The sequence below is a fragment of the Patiria miniata genome, unplaced genomic scaffold (genome assembly GCF_015706575.1).
Source record: "Patiria miniata isolate m_02_andy unplaced genomic scaffold, ASM1570657v1 HiC_scaffold_9, whole genome shotgun sequence".
Classification (NCBI taxonomy): Eukaryota; Metazoa; Echinodermata; class Asteroidea; order Valvatida; family Asterinidae; genus Patiria; species Patiria miniata.
In genome coordinates this window covers 13,753,921-13,777,348 of record NW_024037076.1, presented here as the reverse complement: position 1 = coordinate 13,777,348, position 23,428 = coordinate 13,753,921, and the positions used below count along the sequence as shown (strand labels likewise).

The 23,428-nt window shown below is 38.3% G+C and overlaps 1 protein-coding gene across 1 annotated transcript in view; it reads right to left on the bottom strand.

The window, feature by feature from the left end:
• Positions 1-364: 364 nt before the first annotated feature.
• The window catches only part of LOC119720126, a 50,697-nt gene continuing 27,633 nt past the window's right edge, over positions 365-23,428 (bottom strand). The window contains exons 30-58 of the mRNA XM_038189679.1: positions 22,911-23,033; positions 21,825-22,070; positions 21,002-21,127; positions 20,546-20,668; positions 20,073-20,198; positions 19,460-19,585; positions 18,590-18,709; positions 18,155-18,277; positions 17,441-17,569; positions 16,786-16,911; positions 16,203-16,322; positions 15,636-15,761; positions 14,955-15,077; positions 14,284-14,421; positions 13,796-14,035; positions 12,503-12,643; positions 11,476-11,601; positions 10,839-10,961; positions 9,670-9,785; positions 8,968-9,205; positions 7,853-7,984; positions 7,241-7,366; positions 6,547-6,680; positions 5,651-5,900; positions 5,068-5,149; positions 4,327-4,457; positions 3,440-3,801; positions 2,814-2,942; positions 365-1,794 (exon numbers count right to left, since the gene is read on the bottom strand). Of these exons, the coding sequence (XP_038045607.1) occupies positions 1,684-1,794; positions 2,814-2,942; positions 3,440-3,801; positions 4,327-4,457; positions 5,068-5,149; positions 5,651-5,900; positions 6,547-6,680; positions 7,241-7,366; positions 7,853-7,984; positions 8,968-9,205; positions 9,670-9,785; positions 10,839-10,961; positions 11,476-11,601; positions 12,503-12,643; positions 13,796-14,035; positions 14,284-14,421; positions 14,955-15,077; positions 15,636-15,761; positions 16,203-16,322; positions 16,786-16,911; positions 17,441-17,569; positions 18,155-18,277; positions 18,590-18,709; positions 19,460-19,585; positions 20,073-20,198; positions 20,546-20,668; positions 21,002-21,127; positions 21,825-22,070; positions 22,911-23,033 (4,316 nt within the window). The 3' untranslated portion in view covers positions 365-1,683. The remainder of the gene's footprint in view (positions 1,795-2,813; positions 2,943-3,439; positions 3,802-4,326; positions 4,458-5,067; positions 5,150-5,650; positions 5,901-6,546; positions 6,681-7,240; positions 7,367-7,852; positions 7,985-8,967; positions 9,206-9,669; positions 9,786-10,838; positions 10,962-11,475; positions 11,602-12,502; positions 12,644-13,795; positions 14,036-14,283; positions 14,422-14,954; positions 15,078-15,635; positions 15,762-16,202; positions 16,323-16,785; positions 16,912-17,440; positions 17,570-18,154; positions 18,278-18,589; positions 18,710-19,459; positions 19,586-20,072; positions 20,199-20,545; positions 20,669-21,001; positions 21,128-21,824; positions 22,071-22,910; positions 23,034-23,428) is intronic.

Below are 23,428 nucleotides of genomic sequence, written 5' to 3'. Positions count from 1 at the left end.
AGAAGACAATGAGAGGAAATTACAGTTTTAGAGGTGGGAGGAAAAGCCCAGAAGAATATTCTGGGGAAAACCCACAGAATCAGGTAGGTACTGAAAACGCAATCCACATACGCACAAGGGCGTAGACATATAAACAGTGACCCAAAAACATTGTTCGCAGGTCACTCGAGAACAGGGTTTGAGTACCCTCTTAAAATATACATGTCTAAGTTTTGAATTGCTTTTGTGTGTACAGCTATACATGTAATTATGTTTCATGACGCATACAAAATGAACCAAGCTATCTGATGCAAATTATTTTTTAAGAAAGTTTATTTTAAAAAAAAGGTAAAAAACAGTGGAAAAATATTTATCTACATTTTTTTAAAACTCAGACCAATGTTTTACATACTACACGACAAATACTTCCATTTAAAGCAACAACAAGTTAAAGATGTACTTCGATCTTATGAATTTAGCCAATTTTTTCAAAACCTCAGTAACCAAATTTTCAATAGTTAGTATAGGTTTTAAATCAATTTTCCTTTGGCACCGAGAATACATCTTTCAATTTGTTTACTTCAACCTAAAGTGTACGAACCACAATTACTGTTTTTTTTACTTCAATAAATAATTTCCTAATGTTGTATTCATGCTTTCTATAGGCAGTTTTTTAAAGCAGCAATTATATAAAATGTTTGATAAAGTAGAAGATATTTGTTCTCAATTTTACACAAAACACAAGATTTCTAAAAAGATATTAACAGTAAAGCAAGAAACTTATTTATTAACTTATCCGAAAAGTGATAAGAATGATGCCTAATAAAAAGGTGTTCTAACATTTATGGTTAAGTTATAATAGGATTTTGGCTTCGGAATATTGCTTTTTAAAATGAATTGCAAATATCTTGGAAACAAATATTAACTGCATAACTATTGCTTATGAAGTTAAATACAATATTAAAAGGGTTGTTAAAAATATTTCTTTTAATTGGACAATTTACACAACAGCATTTTCTTCAAAGACATTTGTAGTTAAAATTCACAGTCAAAAATAGAGCATGTAGCATAACAATTAATTAAAATCCTCGTAACTGGCCAGTTTTCTAAAGTCGAAGTTGGACTCAAAAATGCTCCCTAAGTCTCTCATTTAAAAATCTATTACATACTAAAAGTCGAAGTAAGAATAAAAAAATAATTTGGACATTTATAAAAATATACGTCATATCCAAGATCCTTTAAAACAATTCATTGAACTATGCTTGGTTTGTCTATCATCATCATCGTAAGTGATGTTCATGCTCGCATTGATGATGACATGTCACAGTCATAGAAGTAGCGTGACAATTGTCACAAGCCACCACTGCGACCACCTTCATGGTCCCAGTGACGACGGTGACAAATTGCCATCGTCTACTTAATTTCAGTCACAATCTTGATCCTTCATAAATACACTGAAGGAAAATACTCCCATTAGCCATGCAACAAAGGAGTGACTAAGTATCACCAAATATAACTCGGTCCTCTCTTATCGCTATAAGGTAAATAGGAGTACAGTGTGTCAATGTTTGGCTTGCCTTCCAACAAAATGAACTGCTATCATTTGACATAAGCTGCTAAAGGTCAGATATAAATGTACATTTGAAAGACGAAGTCAGAAGTTTGTTGATTTGCAGTTCAAGTTGAGGAGGCAATTGTCCAACCTTATGTGAAGCTTTCCGTGTTGGAGTCCCAGTAGAACTGGGCTCGTGGTATTCGGAAGGACGACTGGCGTTCTGGCAGCTGGGCAGTTGGCCTACGGAACGACTGATCCTCCTGTCAAGAAACAACAGCAATTGCATTCAAGAATTGTTACTCTCACAAGAGGCTATATTACACAAGTTTGTTTTAGAGCCTGCTTACCACCTATCTATAAAGGGGCCACCAGTTTATTGTTAAACATTAAGAACTCTTCCATGGTCTTATATAGAAGTACATTGTTTATGCCCTATTTGCTTAGAAATCCGTAATTTTCTACATTATTCTTAATATTACATAAATAGTTCAACAAAAAAATAAAAGTGATGTCTCAAGCATGTGAGAATTCTGAAATTAAGTCCAAATTTCAGTCTTATGTCATTGCATTTCTTAATTATACATAATCAAAATTATGCATCCAATCCGATTGCTTTAAAGTATATCCACACATAGGTTTTTCTAGCTGAGCAACTACTATTGCTATTATTTTTTTTCCATTAGTAATATTGACAAAATCTACATTTTCTATGCAAATTTTGCTTAAATAAACATGAAGTTGCCCTCATCCAAATGGCAATTAGTATTTCCAATCCGAACAAGAATTACAAGAGTTTTTTTCCAAAACGCGATATATCCATTTGAAAAAGTGAAACATTTTCACAGTTATGAAACTTAAAGAATAGAAACAGTATAACAGCTATTTCTAAATTTCATTTTTCGCTTTAACCCTCACTCCCTAGCATGATTTACGAGGCCGAAGAACCATACCCATCCTGGCAAATTCCAACACCATATGGGAAACTGTACACACATATTTCTGACTTTGATTCTGGAGGTGTGCCAACCCAATGTAAAAGACTTCAGGGGTACTGTACCCATCCCGACAGATTCTAACCAAACATTTCGTTGGGGTTTGATGGGTTGAGCTCTCTAATGGTTAGTGTATTTGTAAAATGTGTTTAAATTTATAAAAGTCGTGGAAATTTTTGCAGACAGGAGACTAAAAGGGAACAAAATGGCGTATATCGCATCTGGAAATCAACTCTTCAATTACAAGAAACCTATTGAACCAAAAAGCTGCCTGAACTTTAACTTACCGGATCTCTGTGGACTTCAATTTCAGCAGCTTCTCGGCCGGTGGCAATATAGGGACGGACAAACTCCTCCTGACTGAGTCTTTGTGGCTCTTGAGATATCATACTGGATATTCTGGCCCTCATACGCTCCTGTGATGAAACAAGAACAATTCACAGTTGAGTAATTCTTTTCTTGTCAGTTTAGTTCTTTTCAAGGATGTTATTTTGTGAATTTTAAGATTTTATAAAAGTTACCTTGAGCATTTTATAATTAGCTATGCTTAGAAATGTTTCAGTCCCTTTTATGATAATTTACCCCAAGAAACCATTTTTGAAAGAAACAATGGTGGTAAAATGGAATTTCAGACTCGAGACACTCCTTTGTTTAAACTTGGGACCTTTGCTAGAGACTTTTTTCCCCAAATGAAGCACCTTTTTGATATGGTACACTGCATTGTAATTGACATGCAGGAAATGTGAATCTGAAGCTGATTCAGACAAATTCTGCAGATGTGCTTAAAGAAATATTGCATGAAATGTTGCCTGGTTCTGACCAAATACAAAGGAAAAATTTAAGCTATCTGTAAGTAATAAATTGAAGTTATTTTGGAGGGACATGGTCAGTGAGTGGCTATCAGCAAACTTACATTCAGATATGGAGACTGAGTGATAACATTGGCAAGATGTCGCATTCGGCTTTCCTCCTCGCTACGCTGGCCGAGAGACGCAATAAAGCTGCTGCTGTCGCTGAAGGACTCGTTGTCAACCCCGCGGTACTCATCCGGCTGCAGATACCCGCGATACTCGGAGATGCGCGTTGCACCAAGCGGCGGGTTGTAGATGACCTTCATGCGGTCGGACGGGCCTCGGAAGTACTCCAAGCGACGGCGGTCCGCAGCCTGTCGGCGGCGCAGCATCACCAGCATGCACAGGCACATCAGGATGATCAGCAGGACAAAGGCTGCCATGCCAAGGGCAATGCCTATAATCTGGAGTGTTGTCAGGCCTCCTAAAGAGATGGGGAAAATATACCAATTTGAAAAATCAACTCGGTCTATAGCAAGGTAGATTCTGGTAATTTACAATAAGAAATCCCCAGATTAGTGAATTATGACTTTCGATCTCATCTAAAACCCAAGGGGCAAACCTAAATTCTTCCGAAAAGAAATGTCACTTCCCAAAATGCAAGACAGACATTTTCTATTTAATAAATTTAAAAAAACTAAAATAGAAACAACCAAATTTTGTTCATGCATCTGCAAACAAGCTCTTGTTCCACATCGAGGAATTTTACCACATCCAGTGTGCACAGCGAGTATTTATTACTAATTTATTGGTTCCATATTTAAGAAGTTCATGATTGCTAAGTAATTCACCTACACAGTCTTCATTTTAACTACCCTTCCCTGAAAATATTTTTTACAATTCACCCTGATTTCAGACACGATTTCAGACAAGCTTAATTTGAATTTGTTCCAATCACTTCAAAATTTCTTTTCCTGGCCAATTAAGACAAATTGTTTAAAAGTCTTACCTCCTGGTGCTATTGTTGTCCCTGGTGGTGCTGTCGTAACTACTACTGGTGGCTCCAGGGTAACGGTTGCTGTTGTTGTGACTTCTGGAGGAGGTATTTCACATCTGCTGCCAGTATACCCTTCAATGCACCTGCATTGAACAAAGATTGGTAAAGAATTGTTGCAGTATAATCACTATATAAGATAATCTTCAGTAATGGTTCTGCTTTTTGGGCGCGAGGGATGTCTGTTAAGGACACAAACCGGTTTATTTTTAAGGCTATCATAATACTGAAAAAAAACTACTCTTGATTTAGAAGAGGAAACATGGTGTTGATATGCACAATGGTAATGGTGAGAGGGCCAGAAAGAAGAAAGAGCACTCCTGACTGCACATGCAATGAGTTTAGGTGATTTTGGTGATGCTGAACAGTCATTCTAAATGATTACATGAAACAGTAAAAGTTATGACAAGAGAGCGCACAGTCATTTCTTATTCATTGCCAGTTCTTTGTTCATCCTCCAGAGTTCAAATTTGTTTCTCAAAGCCTTCCAAAACAAACAGGTCTGGCTTGTATAATACAGGAGTGATGCATTGTGACCAAACTGATTTATAAACCAAAAAGGATTAATAGGCCTATGAGAAAAATAGCAGCCCGGTACTTCTACCGCAACGATCGAGTTTGCATTTCTTGAGAACTGACGGAACCTACTGAAATATACTAAAACTACAACAAAGCCTTAGGTGCAGGAATACTTACGTGCAGTTCCTTCCATTGTCTCCAGTATTGTGGCATGTACCACCGTTCAGACAGTAACCGTCTGTGCAGGCGGGATTGATGTCTAAAGAAAATGAAGAGAAGTCATTAGAAATTTTTTTGTAAACCTTTTTTCCAGTAAACTATTGTGGTAAATCATTACAATAAGCCTCGATTTGTACTAATGACGTCACACTTTGTTTACGTGTGTGCTTTCCTATGGTGCTCAGTGGACCGTGGGCCCCCACTGGCTCCATAGGAAAGTGCACATGTAAACAAAGTGTGATGTCATTAGTACAGAGGATTATTGATCATGTAAATTGTTCGTGTTTTCACGGAATGGTTGATGAATTTGAAGGATTTTTCAACCCCACTTCCAAAACTGAAATTTATCCTTGCGTTCTTTCAAATGCTTCAGCCTATGTAGGAAAAGTGAGAGAAAAAATCTATAAACCTATAAGACTGGTGAAAAAAATCAAACAATATTGGCGAGCAACTTGTATGTGACGGTGGCAATTTAATGAGCCTTTCACTGGTAAAATGTCATGATTTATGTCAACAAACAATGTTTGAAAATTAAGCTTACCAGAGATAACAATAGACGATGGTGCCAACGTAAGGTTGCCTAGTGTTGTTGTGCCCGACACAATCACGTTCTCGTTGTCTAGTTGGCTCATAAAAAGCCGCTGGAGCTGGTCACTGCTTGCCAACACGCCGTCGGTGAACACCATCAGGAAGTTGGCCTGAGTGCCTTGGTCGACCATGGTGAAGTTCACCACTTGGCAGTCGTAGTAGAAATCTTGCACAAGGCGTTCTAGGAGGATGGTGTGGCGGACCTGCAGAGGGAAAGCGATGAAGCAAATGAATTCTGACGGCCAGAATGGTAAAAAAAACTTTACCACCTCCACACTGAGCCAATTGTATCAGTGTCGAGCTGATGCGGTGGTTTCTTTCCCCTCGGAATTCAAATTCAATTTATTCAATGTCTACAGTGCCAATGTTCAGTGTGGAAACAAAATAAACTGCAAAATGCAAACTCAATGGACATCACAAGAAACTTGGTGACTACAGCTTCAATTCCACAAAGGACATTTGCTGTGAATTTCCTTAAACATTAAAGCAGCTTGACCACCTGCAAGCACAATGGTCAAGCCGTAAGAATCTGTACCAATAAGCAGGGGTTCGTGGATTCACGTCCCACCTGAATAATACTGTGAATTTTTCTCTATACAGTGTTTATGAAAGTTTGCAGGTGGAGGGCAAAACCCGATGTTGATAATGACAGAGTTTTTCAGATGGTTTCAGTATAATCTTTTCACAGGCCTGCAGTGCAACTTGCTATGGAAACTTGATTATTATAGCCAGAAATCTATGGTCCTTCTTAACCTAACATTGGGCGTGATGAGACAGAGTATATTGCTTCGCATACATATTCATCTCAAAGCACAATCACACACTGCAAAATATTTCCATAGGACTTACCACACCACAGACCCTTAGACTAAGGTCCAGGAATTCTGGAGATGTTGGATCACTCAGTGCAGGGTCAAACTGCGCATCCCCTGCAATCCTGTCGACCTCATAGATGTCGAAAACTCCTTCGTATGTGATGAACACTGAAAATTGACACAAGAGGTTATGTGATTTTCAGAGGATTTTGTGATTTGTTCTTTTGATTTTTTAATATCATACAGGAGTCTTATATAGCGCACATATCTACCAACAATTAGGAACTCAAGGCGCTGGTAATTATGAGTATTTTCTAAAGATAGGTGAATGAAGTTAATGGAATAAAACATCCGTACTAATCGACAGAAGGTCATGAAGTGCAAAAACATATACATGTGTATGCCACTGGCTGCTTACAAGCTAATTAAGCCAATTAAGCATGATATTCTTTATCTTGTGGATGCCAGGGACACTTTTCTTTCAATTCTGCAATTCATCATTAATAACAGTATACCTTTTCAGGTCTCTGAGTGCACTCTGTAATCCAACCAAACAAGTCTAAAACATTTTTTAACTTTCCAACAGTTCAAAGACATACAACACACTGATGCCAGTTTATAATTGGAAAAGCTCATTTTTTGATCCATTAAGTGATCAAAGAACACAACAAATTTGTACTATTACTAGCTCAAATTCATTGATAATAAAAACATTAATTGTTACTCACAGACACACGTGTCTCCAACCCTCTGGAAGCCATCCATGACTCGACAATCACAGCTATAGCTGCCAGGCGAGTTGACACACACCTCTCCACGTCCAGTGCATGGGGCGGACAGACACTCGTCAATGTCTGATGAAGAAAAAAATGTTAAAATACTGATATTTAGTTTGAGCAATAAGACTTTTGTCGTAGAAGTTCATACACACTGGCAGTGTAGCTTGAATCCCAAAAATCATAGGTACTTTTTTCTTGGCATAATGGACAAATCTTTTTTTTTTTACATGAGTTATGTCTAAAGCATGTTTTAAATATCAAGGATACATTAAAAGCTTTCCTTCTGAAAAAAATATTTCTTGTGAAATATTCCTATTTAAATGTGTATTGCTTATCAGTATCATGCAACTGACATTTAAAAACAAATACCAAAACTTCAAAGCTTGTATGTAAATCTTGAAATCTGACTTTTACATTTTTATCAAGCAGGAATGTATCATTTCTTGAAAATCTTGACAATGCATATTGAATTGTGAAGACATTGATTAATAAAATAAAAAATATTCTTGGCTTCATTTGTTTCAGGAAGCATTCTGAAAAGAAAAAGTTTACAAGACAAACCTGTGCAAGTGTCATTTCCAGAGCCACTCCATCCATCTTGGCACATACAGGTATGCTGATCACTGATGCCATTAAACACACAAGCAGCATTTTCTCCACACTGGAATGTGCCTTCTTCACATGGGTTGATGACTGTTTAGGCAAAAATACAGAGTTATTTGCAAGAACTGGGGCGGGACATATTTTGTGGAGAGTATGTCTAGCTATTACATTTACTGAGGTGGTGCTATAAGATCAGTCGTTTGTCGTAATTTGAACCATTTCAAAGTATGGTTCTTTCTGAGCCAAATAAAATAAAGAAAATGAAATGAGGTAAATGGCTGTTATGCGAAGGTAGTTATAAGTTGCAAACTTAGTATGTTTGTTGGCGTCTAATCTGTGGATAATATACACAGCACTTAACACAGCAAGACTCACTTAAGTGGATGTGTGAATATTTGTAAAGAAATCTGTGCAATAGAATAGCTGTATGTATAAAAACCTTCAAGTACTTCTTACAAAAGAAGTTTGTAATTAAAGGTAGGGTAGATCATTTGTCATTTGTGGGGTTTTTTTTGGATTGAAGCAGCAAAAAGGCTCAAAATCTAAAGACGGGCGCTTAACAACTAACTTGATGAAGTTTTTGATCTGTGACTGCTGTATATTCTGAGAAAACAATATTTAAGGATGTCAATTTCAATTCAAAAGTTGCTGAGTTTTAAATTGCGCCTAACATCAGCATCTGGAACACGTTCTCATACAGGCAATTACAACTACACGATTACACGCACTGAATCGATGAATAATAGCGACCGCGCTTATGCGCATTGCGTCCAGGCTTGCGCGCACCTGCTGACTGATGCAACGAAAAACAAACCACCTAATAATGGAAATTTCCAAAAATGTGTCACTTGATGCATCTTTGGAAATAGCCTTCTTTTATTGTTTTCTTCAAAATAACAGCATGCCAGAAAGAATAATTTCACAGGGAGTTTAGTGTCATTGCTATCTTTATACCATGTAAGCTTTTCAACAATAATTTCGTAACTAATTTTGGATAGCTGCAAACGATTTACTCTACCTTTAAATATCAGGTTTAGACAGTTACTTTCAGTAAACAAATGTGTTGTACGTACTTGGATCGCCAACAGCAAAGCTAGTGTTGTAAACCTTGCTGTTTGGTAGAACCACGTTTCCAAATCTCCCAGTCAGTTGGCTCACAAAAGCGTCTATGATTTCCATGTCGGTGACAGAGGAGTTGGGCAGGAAGGTCAGTGTCATAATGACCCTGGCGACCTGGCCAGCCATGGTGATGGACCTGACAAAGACCGACTGGTAGTCACGTAGCATGCTTGCATTGAAATGAGCATCCAGCTGCAAGGATGAGATTCAGATAAGTTTATTACTGAAGCTGAAAAACCTTTACCACTACAAAACACCCAAAAAATTTCAGGACAACCATGCACCTTTTCTGGGACAAGAACTACTATTATGTTTCAAGCTGATGCAGGATGTAAAAGTAATACTTTTCAACCGTTTGCAAACTATCTTATGTTATAATCATGTGGCCAATGGTTTCTTAATAATTTTATGTTGATTTTGTTTTCATTGTGATTTTTTAAAAAATACTTGTGCAAATGTACAGACACCTGACTCAAAGTCTTTGAGCTTGCATTACCGTATTGAATCATTTTGCACTGAAATCTGTGAAAAAGTACACCAGGCTGCTTACAGCCTTTGAAATTTGACAGCCAATGAGAGGGGTTTTTTTTGGGGGGGGGGAAAGGAAAGAGAGCAATAAAATGTACCTTTTTATGTTCGAAACACAATATACTTACATCTGTGGATAGGGGAATCTGGTAGACTGTTGTGTCATTATAGTAAAAGTATAAGTCGTTAACTTCAAAGCCAATGATGTCCGTAAACAGCCCATACACAGTCTTTGATACACCGGCTGTAAGAAAATAAAACACACGGTAAATTTTCACTGCGTTACAAATTAGTACTCATCACATGGTATTGTTCTGATAAAATATTCTACTACCCACCACCAACATTGTCAAACTCAGGTATTTTTTTGTGCTCCATAATCTGCTTCTCTGATCAATAATCGCAAGTAATTGCAATATCACAATAAAATTAAAAAGAAAAACAGGAGTTTAGTTTTGAATAATTTGCAAACCAAAGTTGCTGTTTGGTGGAACTGATTTTAAACCACAGCTGGAGTGTCCATTACGATTTTTTGTATAATTAAGTCTACTAAAGAGAGTATTGAAATGTAATGCAATAGACTTAATAGGATATATGTATGCTTGGCCTGTTAAGTACGTTTAAAACTGGCTATGCTTGGACGCAGATATTGGCCCAAGCCAAATCTCATTCACAATACTTTTCGATCAAAAAGTTAAGACAACAAATTCAAAAATTTCCAATTATTTAATTTCACTTTGTTTTGTGAAACACCCCTCTGGCCATGTCTATGGTATGTGTCTATGTGCCTGGCAAGTGTAGTGCTAAAAATCTTCTTATAATATGGAAATTGGCACGCACGTGGCATGTACTGCACGATGTGGCGCAGAATGCACCAGCGTTTTAATCAGCAGCTTAAAAACCATCCACGTGACATGCTCTAGACCAATAGGAATTGGTAAACTTTTTCGGGTAATTGTGAATAAGTTATATCAATAGCTTCACATTATCTGTTATACCTGTAGAACGCCATGGTCCAGTGGTTACTGTGTTTGACTCATGTACGAAGGTGCATGGGTTCGAACCGTACCAGGAACATGGTGTTTGTGCCCTTGGGCAAGACACTTAACTACAATTGCCTCTCTCCATCCAGGAGTATAAATGGGTACCTGTGAGGGTCGAGGACCGATTGAGTGCTGATATCGGCTGCCGCGTGGTCCCATGGCCTGATGAACGGGGTAATAATTGTATAGCGCTTTGAGATTGTTGATACGATGGAAAGAGCTATATAAGCACAATTATTATTAGACCAACATACCTGTACAGACACCGTAGAGTTCAAAGTAGCCAGTTCTGCACACACAGCGGTAGCTCCCGGCAAGGTTTTGGCAGCGAGTGTTGACTTGCGTGTCACACGGATTGGTCTGACACTCATCGATATCTGCAGGAATCATAACAGAATTGTATAATTCGTGAATGAAAAACTTTAGACGTTCAAGTCACTCTCATTCTCACAATGAGCAGTGATGGTTTGAAAATAAGTCCCTATATACATACTGTACCGGAGAGCAGTTTCATTTTCATGTATAAATCTGCTCTCAGTTCAGGTGGTAAAGTGAAATTTCGATAAGTCAAACCTCAAGGGAACAGGTTCAAAATTTGACTAATGCAGATCGAGTTTTGAGTTCAGCAGGGTTGTCACTGTTATACTACTGAAAGAAATGGATTCTTTGTTTGACTTAACAGTTGTTTTGAGTTATCAGAGTTTGACGTATCGAGATTTCAATGTAGTTTACATTTTTGTACAGCTCAGGGTCTCCCTGAACAAATAATGGCTTTCCTTCAATCTACCTCCAAGCAGAGAGAAAAGGTGAACTGCTTGAACAGAGTGTGGGGCTACTTCAGCTATTCTTAAGAAGTAAACAACTTGTGTACAAACTGGAAGTTTGACTCACCTATGCATGCGCCAGCCGTTCCCTGGTAACCATTTCCACACATACAGGTGAAGCTGCCAAAGTTGTTGATGCACACCTCCTTGACCGAGTCGCAAGTATCCGTTTCAAAGGTGCACTCGTTAACATCTACATGTGTGTGGAAATAAAAATGAGGAAATATTACACAAATACGAAAAAAATGGAACAAAATAGTGAGAATAAATAGAAGAATGAGAACCAAATACTGGCAAGGTTTTTGGCAAGATCAGTGCTACAGATCATGACAAGTAATCCACAAATTATGGATCTGTTATAGCAGGAAACCTCGTCCCCAGGGTGTTGAACAGTACACGCCCATCACTACCTGCTCTAGCTCTCACCTGGTATTGGATCATTTGCATGTGCAAGATTTTTGAACACGTATGCAAATGAGGAATAGTCTGGTGCCTGGTTATGCGTTACATTAGCGTTTGTTTTGTATGCGGTGTATGGGGTAAAAACAGAGTCAGTTCGTCGCAGCGCGAGCACGGCGTGAGTTATGAAAACACAATTTTTAAAAAATTAAACTGTTACAATCTTCTCGAGGCAACATGCAGTATCACATTTCATATTAATATGAACAAATTAGAAAGGAGATAAGTATTTTCGAGAAGGCGGGGACGAATGATCGCGAAAACATGTACTGCACGTTGTGAATAATAACACCAAGTACACGATAAAAATCCATTACTAGCTAATTGCAATATCGAATCAGGATACAGGAAGAAAGTTTCCTATCCAGGGCTTACTATTGGAAACCAGGTTGGAAATAAAGTAAGCACTGGGGACGAGGTTGTTATAGCAGTACTTCAGTAATATCTCAAATATCAGTATTCTGCTGAGTAGCTTTTTGAAGCATGAGGTAGCATCCGAATTGCTTGTCTGGAGCTATTGTCTAGATCCTCGTCCATTGCAACTACATGAGCAAGTGCTCATAATAGGCATAGCTCTGGAGGCATGTTCACGACACAGCCTAAGCCGTGCAAGCACCCAGAAATCTGCAGCTTACCTTCACACTCTCTGCCAGGGGAAAAGCCATCACTTGTTACATAGCCATCTCGGCAGCGGCACGTGAAACTTCCGTCGACGTTGATGCATGTTGACAAGGGATGACAGTCATTGAGATTCTGCGCTTCACACTCGTCAACATCTGGAAGGAAACAGGGAAATCAAGAACACTGATATTAATCTTATAGATCATGTGAAGAACTGTGTCTCCAACAAGATGGCTGCTTAAGCCCTTGACGCCGGGATTATCATGCCTCACTTTACCGGCTTACACGCATGACTGCACAGCAGCATTTGTCCGGTAGCAGCTTTGGGTCGCATAACACGGCGTATTACAGCTTAAAACAACATACCAGGCAGATTAGCAAAAAGCGGTCATCGCCGTCAGCCCGTGTATAGGGTTTAATATGCAAGACTGTTGAATTTGGTAGGCCCTATAGGAATCTTCACAAGACTCACAGTGGTATTTCTTTCGAAGAAATATTTCATACAGCCAAGGGCGGATCCAGAACACAATTTTGGGGGGGGCCAAAAAAAATGTTGGTCCCCCCAAAAAGTGGGTCTAAAAAATTACGGCGTGGGGTTCGGGGCCCGCGAGGGCCCCGAAATTTTTTTGGATTCTAGATGCTCTGTGGTGCGATTTGAGGCAATTTCTGACCACTTTAACCAATTTTTTTTGAGGAAAAGATGGTGGTGTACTCATTGCCTGCCTTTATTGCGATGTCACATTAAAAAAAAAAAAAATTGGTTTCGTTTTGGGGGGGGCCATGGCCCCCTTTGGCCCCCCCCTGGATCCGCCCTTGCATACAGCAGGTTTTTTGGCATGATGTTTAACACAAGTTCTCTTGTAACCCAAGTTCACCATTACCACTCCTTGTGTGAGGTGTAAGTTCTAATATGGATGTCCTTAAAAAAGATGTTTGTTTACAAACGATTTTGCTAAGAGACTCCAACATCGAGACAGTACAGTTGGCAAAGTCCTGTCTGTTTTAAATATCTTGCATACTTTATAAAAATAATTGCTTTTATTTTGCAACATGTATGAAAATCGCATTTGCTGTACATATAGTTAAGTTGCTTAAAGTTATTGTGGGTGAAATGTTAAAAGATAAGAGTTGAAAAAAATATTGAAAAATGCCCTTATCTGAATATTCATGAATTAACAATATTCTCTGTGGACCACGTTTAATTTTTGGAAACGTGCTTGTGTTTATACCAGCTAATTTTTGAAATAGAACAGAAATGCTTCAGCTGGTACCAATTAAAAGCCCTTATTTTTCTCTTCCAATTTTACCTGAGCAGTTGAATCCAGTGCCGGTGTATCCACTGTGACAGGTGCACATGAAGCTTCCGATGCTGTTTGTGCACTGGGCATTAACGTCACAGGGGAAATCTAAGCACTCATCGATGTCAAAGCATTCTGTGCGAGCATCGCCGCTGTAACCCTCATTGCAGGTGCAGACGTAATCTCCCACTGTGTTACTGCACGTGCTGTTCCCCGCACAGCTACCAGGTATGTTGCATTCGTCGATATCTACAAACAGAAGTAAAACAAACACATTCTTTCTCCAAGTGAACAGCTTATTGAATTACGTACGTCTTTTCAAAACAGCTCATTAATTAAAACAAAAACCCACACAATCTGACCAAAGATCGTTGAAAATGGTAGAAGCAAAACACACAATGTATTTTCAGTACATGGTTGGCACAGCATCACTTTCAGACCTTTTAAAGACTGAAGCTTGCTCTCTTAATAGAAAAGACGAATCTGATGAGCTATACCTGTACAGGATGTTCCATTGCCTGAATACCCGCTGTTACACTCGCATAGATATCCTCCTGCAGTATTATTGCAAGTGGCATCTGCATGGCAGTCATCTGCACTGGCATCCGTAGATGGCAAAGTACACTCATTCACATCTTAAAGAACAAGGAGGAAAATTCAAAATGAATTTTACCAGTTTCAAAAATTTACACAACACACCATGATTTAAAGATTTAACTTGACAAATTCCACATCTGTTTTTTTTTTTTTCCCCCGACCGGTATTTCACTTAATAATTTCATATAAATTGGCCACTTCCTCATCCATTTATCCATTAAAACTGAATTCATTGTTCCAGTTCTAAAAACTAATTATTTGTACTGACCTGTCTTATAAATTGGCTTTGTTGTCATTGTCTTTGTACCCAAAGTTGGGTACTGCAAGCCAACTTCCACCCTACTCTTCATAGACTCATTGAAAGTCAACTTTCTGTTTCTGTAACCCGTTACGGTTTTTACAAATGGAGAGGGGTGCAATTGACACCCCAGTATAGAACAAAACAAATTGGCTTTGTCTGAATCATTTTTAAAGAAAAAAAGACCAGTTTTGCCAACTCGGCATGCACCTGACCATTTTGATGCACTGTATCTAACACTTTTGTTGGCCTAGATTTTACCAAATAGCTTACCAATGCAATTGCTTCCATCGCCTTCATAGCCATTGAGGCAGGGGCACAGATATGAGCCGGGGGTGTTAACGCACATGGAGAGACCAGTGCAGGTGTTATTGCCGACATCGCACTCATTGATATCTGTCCAGGTGAACAATAAATAAAATGATATGTTACTCAATAGATATTTTAGTAACAATATTTTGCCACGTGGTTCAGTAAGATAAATCCCAAATTCAATGAGAAACTAAACAAAATTATTTTCCTCATTATTATAAGTACCAAATTCATATTAACCCTCCTAGGCAAACATGCATTCTGAGCCATGCTGTTACTTCGGTCAAAATTGGTCAAGTGACCACTCGTGTGTTAAAAAATACCAGGGGAAGTGGAAGGAAAGTTTGACTGTTTGTGACCTTTTAAACAGCAGAGGGGGGATTTAATCCATGATGCTGGACCTCATTTCTGAGCCAGCGAGGTGATTGCAAAATTTAACAGGTGGTAATGCGAGGTTTACCTTAAAGTTTTACGAGGTTTTTCAGGGTACGTAACACTTGTTTAATTTTGAATTCTTCTCAAAATTAAATAAATCCATCCAAACAATCAAAGGGGACATAATTTTCCCTGTTTTAATATAGAAAAATAGATGAATTACTACTAAACGTAACTTCTGAAAAAAAAAAAAAAATCAGCACCCACCATTGCAGTCAGTTCCATTAAACTCAAATCCTGTCAGGCAATCACACTGGAATGAGCCCGCTAGATTGGTGCACATGGCATTCTCGCTGCAATCATTCAGTGAAGATGATGCACACTCGTTGATATCTAAAATACAAACATTAAGAAAAACAAAGAGTAATTCATCAGCTAACACTAAGCTTTTGAAGCTTACGCTAAAAAATTTGGTTTTGGATCCATCAGCAGCACAAGAATGGAGGGGTGGCATTAGGAAGAGGGGACCGGGAAATGGAGACGTATGTACGATGTCACTTTCTCATTTTCTGCAATTTCCTGTTGCTGCTGTTGGATCAGTATTTTGACATCCAAGTTTTGAACAACAAAATCTTGTAAGCAAATTGATGTTAAAGAATGAAGCATTGCGGCTGCCTTTTCTTCACAAATTTCAACTAAAATCACTGAGAAAAAAATGACTTCAAGAAAATTTGAAAATATTTTTCCATGGAAAAAAAATGTTTTAAATATCTAAGAAATATTGTTTTGTCCAATATAGTAGCAGAAAATCATCAGGTTTATATGTCTGCTTACCAACACATGTTTCGCCATCGCCTGAGTAGCCACTTTGACATGTACAGGAGTAACTGCCAGGCGAGTTGGTGCACACAGCATTGGCACTGCACAGGTTAACGCCATCACATTCGTTCACGTCTGAAACAATTTATACAACAAAATATGTAATTGGGTGTATGTCAGGAATTAAACACTGAAATTTATTATTCTTGTTTGAAACTATTTTGCTGTACAGAGAGAATGCAGTGTTATATCATTGCATCAGTAAATGACCCAAAAAACACTATGTTAAATAGTGAGTTAACTTCCTACTGCCTGATACACTAAGAGCAGTATGTAATTTTTTTAGTTCTGTAATGTCTAATCACCAGTAGGTGGATCGAAAATCAGATCCAGGCTTCAATCTTGATTATTTCTTTAATTTAGTGCATCATCGGGTAAAAACTAGTAAGATGGTGTCTCAAAATGAAGTTGAATATTGTTACCACAAAAACACCAAGTAGTACAATTTCTAAAACATAGAGCTTCACTGTCCATTTCCAACACTTGTGAAAAAAACAAAGCTCAGTCATCCAGTAAAAAAAACAATAATCCAGCTCACCCGAACAGATAGTTCCGTTCATAACAAATCCAGATTTGCAATTGCAGATGAAACCTCCATCGATGTTGAAGCAATTCTCAGACACTGCATCACAGGTGCTGGTGCCCTCTGTGCACTCATTAATATCTAACGGAAATGAAAGTTAGAAATTTAAATTATCAATTTGCACGAACAAGACTTCTTTAATTGTAAGTGATCCCTCTTGCAGCAAATGAATTTTGTGAAATCTATAGTAATGCACAAACGTTGCTTGAAATCATGTCATACATAAATACACAGGATGAAGATTTGCACATTTATCATCAATCTGCACACTTTAAGGACAAATTACCAGATGCAGAAATTTCAAGTTATATGTGACGCAGTTCAAATCACCAGGGGTCAATTTCAAGGGGCTGCTGAGCACAAACATTTGCTTAGCACAAAAAGTCTGGCTTATAAAAGCAGGTTACCAGCCAAAACTCGACATGATCTATATTGCTCGTAATTTGTATTCAGCTGTTGTTTGCTTAGCATGAAAATCACATGGAGTTTTGGCTGGTAACCTGCTTTTACAAGCCAGATTGTTTTTGTGCTAAGCAAATTTTTGTGCTTAGCAGCGCCGTGAAATACTTTCAATATCTGCGCCAATGATAAATGCAGCCATTATGCTTACCTTCACACAGCCGGCCCTCTGTTGTCAGTAGGAAGCCTGTGTTACAGTCACAGGTATAGCCTGGAGTAGCATCATTGCAAATCTGGTTACAAGCATCTGGGTATTGAGGATCTGTACATTCATCGATGTCTGGAGAAGAATGCAAAGTAAAAAGTACATTTTTAAAAATTGGTTTAAAAAAAAATCTGCATGTAAGACAGGCATGTGAGAGACAACGTGCGAATACAGTTAATGAAGTATTTTGGGATACTTTTTATCTCAGTGTTTCAAAATGTAAAGGATTGAGTTCACGGAAGCACTTAAAAGCTCATAGGTGTAGCCAGGAAAACCTGTCTACATTTCACAACGGATGTGCAAGTGCCCTTTTCAAAAAAATTTATACCCCCAATAAAAATGAACCTGCTATGCCCCTGAAGCTATTATTGATACAAAACTGAATTTTTTTAGCCAACAATTTTATGACGACATACACATTACAAAACAGTTTTGCTTGATATATGTTTGAAATGTGCCTCGTGTAGGTACTGATTTTCTCCAACTTAAAGAAACAATCAGCAATTATGAACATTCACTCATGAGTTACACTCTGTTTCTCAGTTTAAAAAAATGTCAAAAGTGGGGGATTTAGTCCAATTTGTAACACTTTCACCCTCAAAATACACGGGTTGATATTAAAACCCTTTTAATCAATTCAATGTCATGAAAGTTACTTACTGATACACAAAGCATCATTGCTGCTGTCAAGTTTGTATCCACTGTAGCAAGAACACAATTCCATGCCATTCAAGGCATAACAGTCGCCATTGGTACAGTTCTTGTTGATGCACACAGAGTCGGCTGGAAACAGAAGGGTACAACAAGGCTAAAGCAAATGTCTCGCAAGACATGGCACTTAAGATGGGAAAGTTCACAAATTTTGACAAATTTCAGGAAATGTGGTTTTCATTGAATGTAAAGTTTAGGGGCCGATTCTTTAAATTCTGCATTGAAGTCTAGCCAAGCTATTTGATTTGGTTGTGAATAAAAACAAATTAATTAAACGTTTCTCTGTATCACTCAATAGGAATGAAGCCAAATCCTTTTAGAACACAACTCCAGTTGACTCCTTCAAATTGAATCTTTGAGAAAACAAAATTTGGTGCCACTTACGAACACAGTCGCCTTGATTGTCCATTTTGAAGCCCTCAAAGCAATAGCACTCATAGCTACCATCTGTGTTATTGCATCCCTGGCCACAGTTGTCAATGCCAAGATTGCATTCATCAATATCTGAAAATAAACAACAAACAAGGTTAAATCGGACAACTTTTATTTATAAGCTACTCTTATGGATAGTTTAATTGCTGAACCCACTGTTACATATCAGATTCGAACCAGCCAACCGATCCCGCAAGCTCGGTGGTCGAGTGGTAAGATGTCTACACTAGAAAGCAGGAGGTCGTGGGTTCAAAGCCCCACCCGAGTGTTTTTTTTCCAACTTTCACTCGGGAGGTAACACACTAAGTATACAGTGTTTATACGTCGGTGAAGGGCAAATCCTCCTATTGAAGATATTATTAGATTACAAAAGATTACATGTTATTATTTCACTTTTTTTATCCGACAAATTGAAACTCTGAATTGGTTGTGTTTACTTAATTGGACCAATCGACACTCGAAGCAAGTGAAAGGGAGGACCATTTCTTGGCTAGTGGTTGATTTGTACCTACGTGCAATTTAGGTACAACACTTTGATAGAAAGTTGCTCAAATGTCACTACAAAACCTCTCAGTCATGACCCCTGTTGCACATTATGATTGGCATGCATTAGAAATCGAGCAATGCAACCTGCCTTGGTGGGCTAATCCATAATAGTCAACTAGATTCGTCCAACTAGCTTGCAAACTAGCTTGCAAACTAGCTTGCAAACTAGCTTGCAAACTAGCTTGCAATTGATCAGAATTATTTGAAATATAGGTCTTGATCTAACTTGCTCCAGTATTTCTTTGTAGATGAAAGCAGAATGTGAAGTAGTCTTACCTAGACAGAGGTTTGTTGACGTTATGTCGATGGTGAAGCCCGACCGACAGGAACAGACAAAGCTCCCAATGGAATCGGTGCAAGTCTGCTCACAGTCATCCGTGTTCAAGTTACACTCATCAATGTCTATGTTACAATAAAAATAGGAAAGTTTTTCATACATTATCAGATATCAGAGGAAATGGTAATTGAACAATGCAGGTGATCCTGCCAAAATGTTGTAAAATTAAACCAAGATTTGATTTGAATTTGTTTCAGTGTATATTACAAATTGATTATTGCTGTCCAACAGGGACTATCAAATTTGCCAGGTGTGGCATACAACTGCTGCGCTAAAACCACTGATGAAATTTTGAATCCGCAGTCATCGTATTGCAAAGGAATAGCTTCTAATTGTTTGATTCGTAACCCGTGTGACATGAAATTGCCCAAATCCTCATAACTTACACAGCAAAGAGTTAGTCATGTTGTCAGTTTAATTCTCGTCGGTCGTTTAACTTTAATGTTTAACTAAGAAAAGGTGGACAATAAAACTTCACTGCAGATTGGAACCTCAAATCAACATATGGATTGAGCGTCTGTTAAAAGAAACTTTCGAGTTGGCTATAATTACTTGTGCAAGTTCTGCCATCTCCTTCATAGCCAACCACACAGCGGCAGGTGTAGGACCCAACATTGTTGATGCACATTCCCAAGGTGTCGTTACAGGTGTCAATTTCTTCAGTACACTCGTTCATATCTGGTGGCAACAAGGAGGAGTATAAATGAATTCTCTTGACACAGTTGAAGTCCTCTTTGTATCTTGGCTAAAGGATTTGCAATGAGTGTCTTCATAATTCTTATTTTTTATATCTAAAATTCAGGCTCCGACACTTCATGGCCCAGCACTGCAAACAGACTTTCACATATTCCTCTGAACATTTGAAAAAATTGACGGCAAATTGTTGCATGTATAATTTATACGCATTAAAACACATTATAAATAGGCATTCTAAATTCACTGGTCAGAATATTATAGCACAAGAAACTGATGCTTAAATGAGAAGTATTCTCAATGATGTTCTGCAATTTAATGTATTCTCTTACCAAAACATTCTGCACCATCTCCAAAGTAGCCATCTTTGCAGCTACAGACATAGGAGCCAGGGGTGTTTTGGCAGTTGGCATTGACCGAACAAATCGTAGCATTGAGGACACACTCATTGATATCTGCACACAAAAAACACACAAAAAACATCAAATATTTTGTTTTAAAAAAGATGTTCACTTGGGGAGGTTTTATGAACCCCCATTTAATCCCCGATAAGGGACTGTTTTTTCTTAGGTACAATGTCATAATGCAATTGCTGTAAAATCTCCCGGGAGTAATGAAGGTGAAAACAATACATTTCACATACAAATGTGCAGAAAAGCTCAAGCAAGCACTCTTACAATCAAAGACTATGGTTCGCTGGGTTTACTACAAACCAACATATTTGAAGATTATAGCAACAACATAAGAGCATTTCTCTTTGAAAGTGCATTTCTTTTTGCAGAACTAACCTTCACACACTGTGCCATTGCCAGTGTAGCCTTCATAACAGCGACACTCATAGGATCCCTGTGTATTGGTGCACATGGCTGTACCAACGGCACAATCGTCAGTGTTGGCTAAACATTCATCCACATCTGGAACAACAAGAAAGAAACCCAGGCAGTAGTTAAGAAATATGTTCGATCAATTGTACATGAATACTTTTTTAAGTGCTTATGAATGTGTGAAGGGGTTTTGTTGCAAGCTTGACTTTACCTAATGTTGTTAATCATAGATTTGCAAGTTGCATTCATGTAATATTCTAATTAATTCGTATGAAACCACGGCAAATTAAGGTGGTAAGTATTATCAAAATTATGGTCAAGACCTTACAAGTCAATTGCAAGTCATCTAGTCTTGATTCAAGTGTCAAGCTATCAAACAAACTGTGGCAATTAATGCAGTCCTCTGTCAGTCTTCATTACATAGCTGTTACTTGTAATCTTGCTTGCATTATGTAGCTATTTCATTTAACATGTCTTGATCGACTTTGCAAGGCTGGAGTATGCGGACGGAGGAAAGTATCTCAACTTTTTGTGCAGAAAGTTCTTCGATCCCTAAGGTCAACTGACCTATCGCCGTTTGCCAGTTGGCCACGCCCCTTAGACAACCCTATGGAATTGTGTATGTTAAGTTTTGTTCGTCTCAGATTTTGCACGTACCGTGTCCATTTGTATATCATGTAATTGGAAATATTTCACAAGCTGCGTTGATGTGATAGGTTAATTCCCTGGCACATGTAGAACATCACAAGACCGTCATGTTATTTTAATGTTCGATCTTTTGCAATACCTGTGCAGGTGATTCCATTGCCAATCTGGCCAGGGATGCACACACAGATGAAGCTCCCGAAGGTGTCTTCGCACATGGCCCGGGGGTGGCAGGGGCGTATCGCCAACATGCACTCGTCGATGTTCAGACACACCTCCCCGTCCCCTTCAAAGCCGCTGTTGCAAGTGCAGACGTAGGACCCTGGCGAGTTGACACATGTGGCAGAGCTGCTGCAGTTGTTTAGTCCACGGGTGCACTCATTTATGTCTGAAAAAAGGCATTTGGTTTTGAAATAAACATTTTGTAGAAAACATACAGCAGGTTTTATAAAAATGTATCCCACAATACATTAACATGATTAAGGAACAATTGTGGCAAAGTAATCTTTAAATGTATCACAAATCAGAAGATCTCCACTAAAATAGCTATACTAATGAGCAACTCATAAAATTGGCAATAAATAAAAAGTTTTTATGAAGCAAAGATTACTACTATCAAGCAGCGGCGGCGGAACGGGTTTGAAACTGGGGGGGCATGACCAAAAAGGGGCACTTTCTCAGCATTTTTTTTTTTTGCACATCCGTGCTGAAAGGTCGACACGTGTTTTTCACCGGACACTTGGCCTGGTACCATCTTCCAACATAGGGGGCGCTCTTCAAAACTGATGATTATATGCTAACTATGCATTATGTGCCCCTGTGCCCCTTTTCAGGGCGTATTGTATGGGTTTTTGGGGCTTTGTTTTCATATTCCTTGTTTATATCAAAACTATCTATACCATTATTGGGAAATGGTTACATCTAAGAAATAGAAAGATACTTTAAGGGCATTTTTCTATCTCGAAGGGGCACTTTTATGCTCGAGGCGAGGGGGCACATTTATGGCCGCAAAAGGGGCACTTGGGTAAATCTGGGGGGCAAATGCCCCCCCAGCCCCCCGGTTCCGCCGCCCCTGCTATCAAGCGATCAGCACAAATTATATATATAAAGAGATATATGATTGTGTATTGTAAACTTTTTAATGTTTTTTTTTCCAAAGTGAAAAACAACGTTGCAATTTTAAATTTGTCTTCGTAAGTCAACTGCAAGGATGTCATGGTAGACTCACCTTCACACACTCCATTGATCTTCTCATATCCGGTGTTGCACACACAGGAGTAAGTGCCAACGGTGTTTGAGCACTCGGAGTTTGTGTCACACACGGGGACTTGACTGAAACACTCGTCAATATCTAAAAAGGCAAAAAAGAAACAACAATTAAAACTTTTGTATCTCTTATCTGATGGAATATGCATTCCATTCATTTGAAGTTGCAGATTTTGAAAATTAATTTTGGAAAGTTAAATTCTAGTAGAATTTGATTCACTGGTCTTGCAAACATTTTAAGATATTTTCCATAAAAAAAGTTCATTAAAAATAACCCTTACTATTGTTATCTATTGGTGGAAAAAGTATAAAGCATTTATGTTTCTCCTCTTACTATACTTCCTTCGGTGTATACCTTCTTGATTAAGTTGAAAATAAATTGGAGAGGAGCACTGCATAAGTTAAACATTAAATAAATTTCAAAAATATAAACCAGCTGCTCCATCAAAGTGTAAATTTTTCCTGATAGTTCCCTATCTG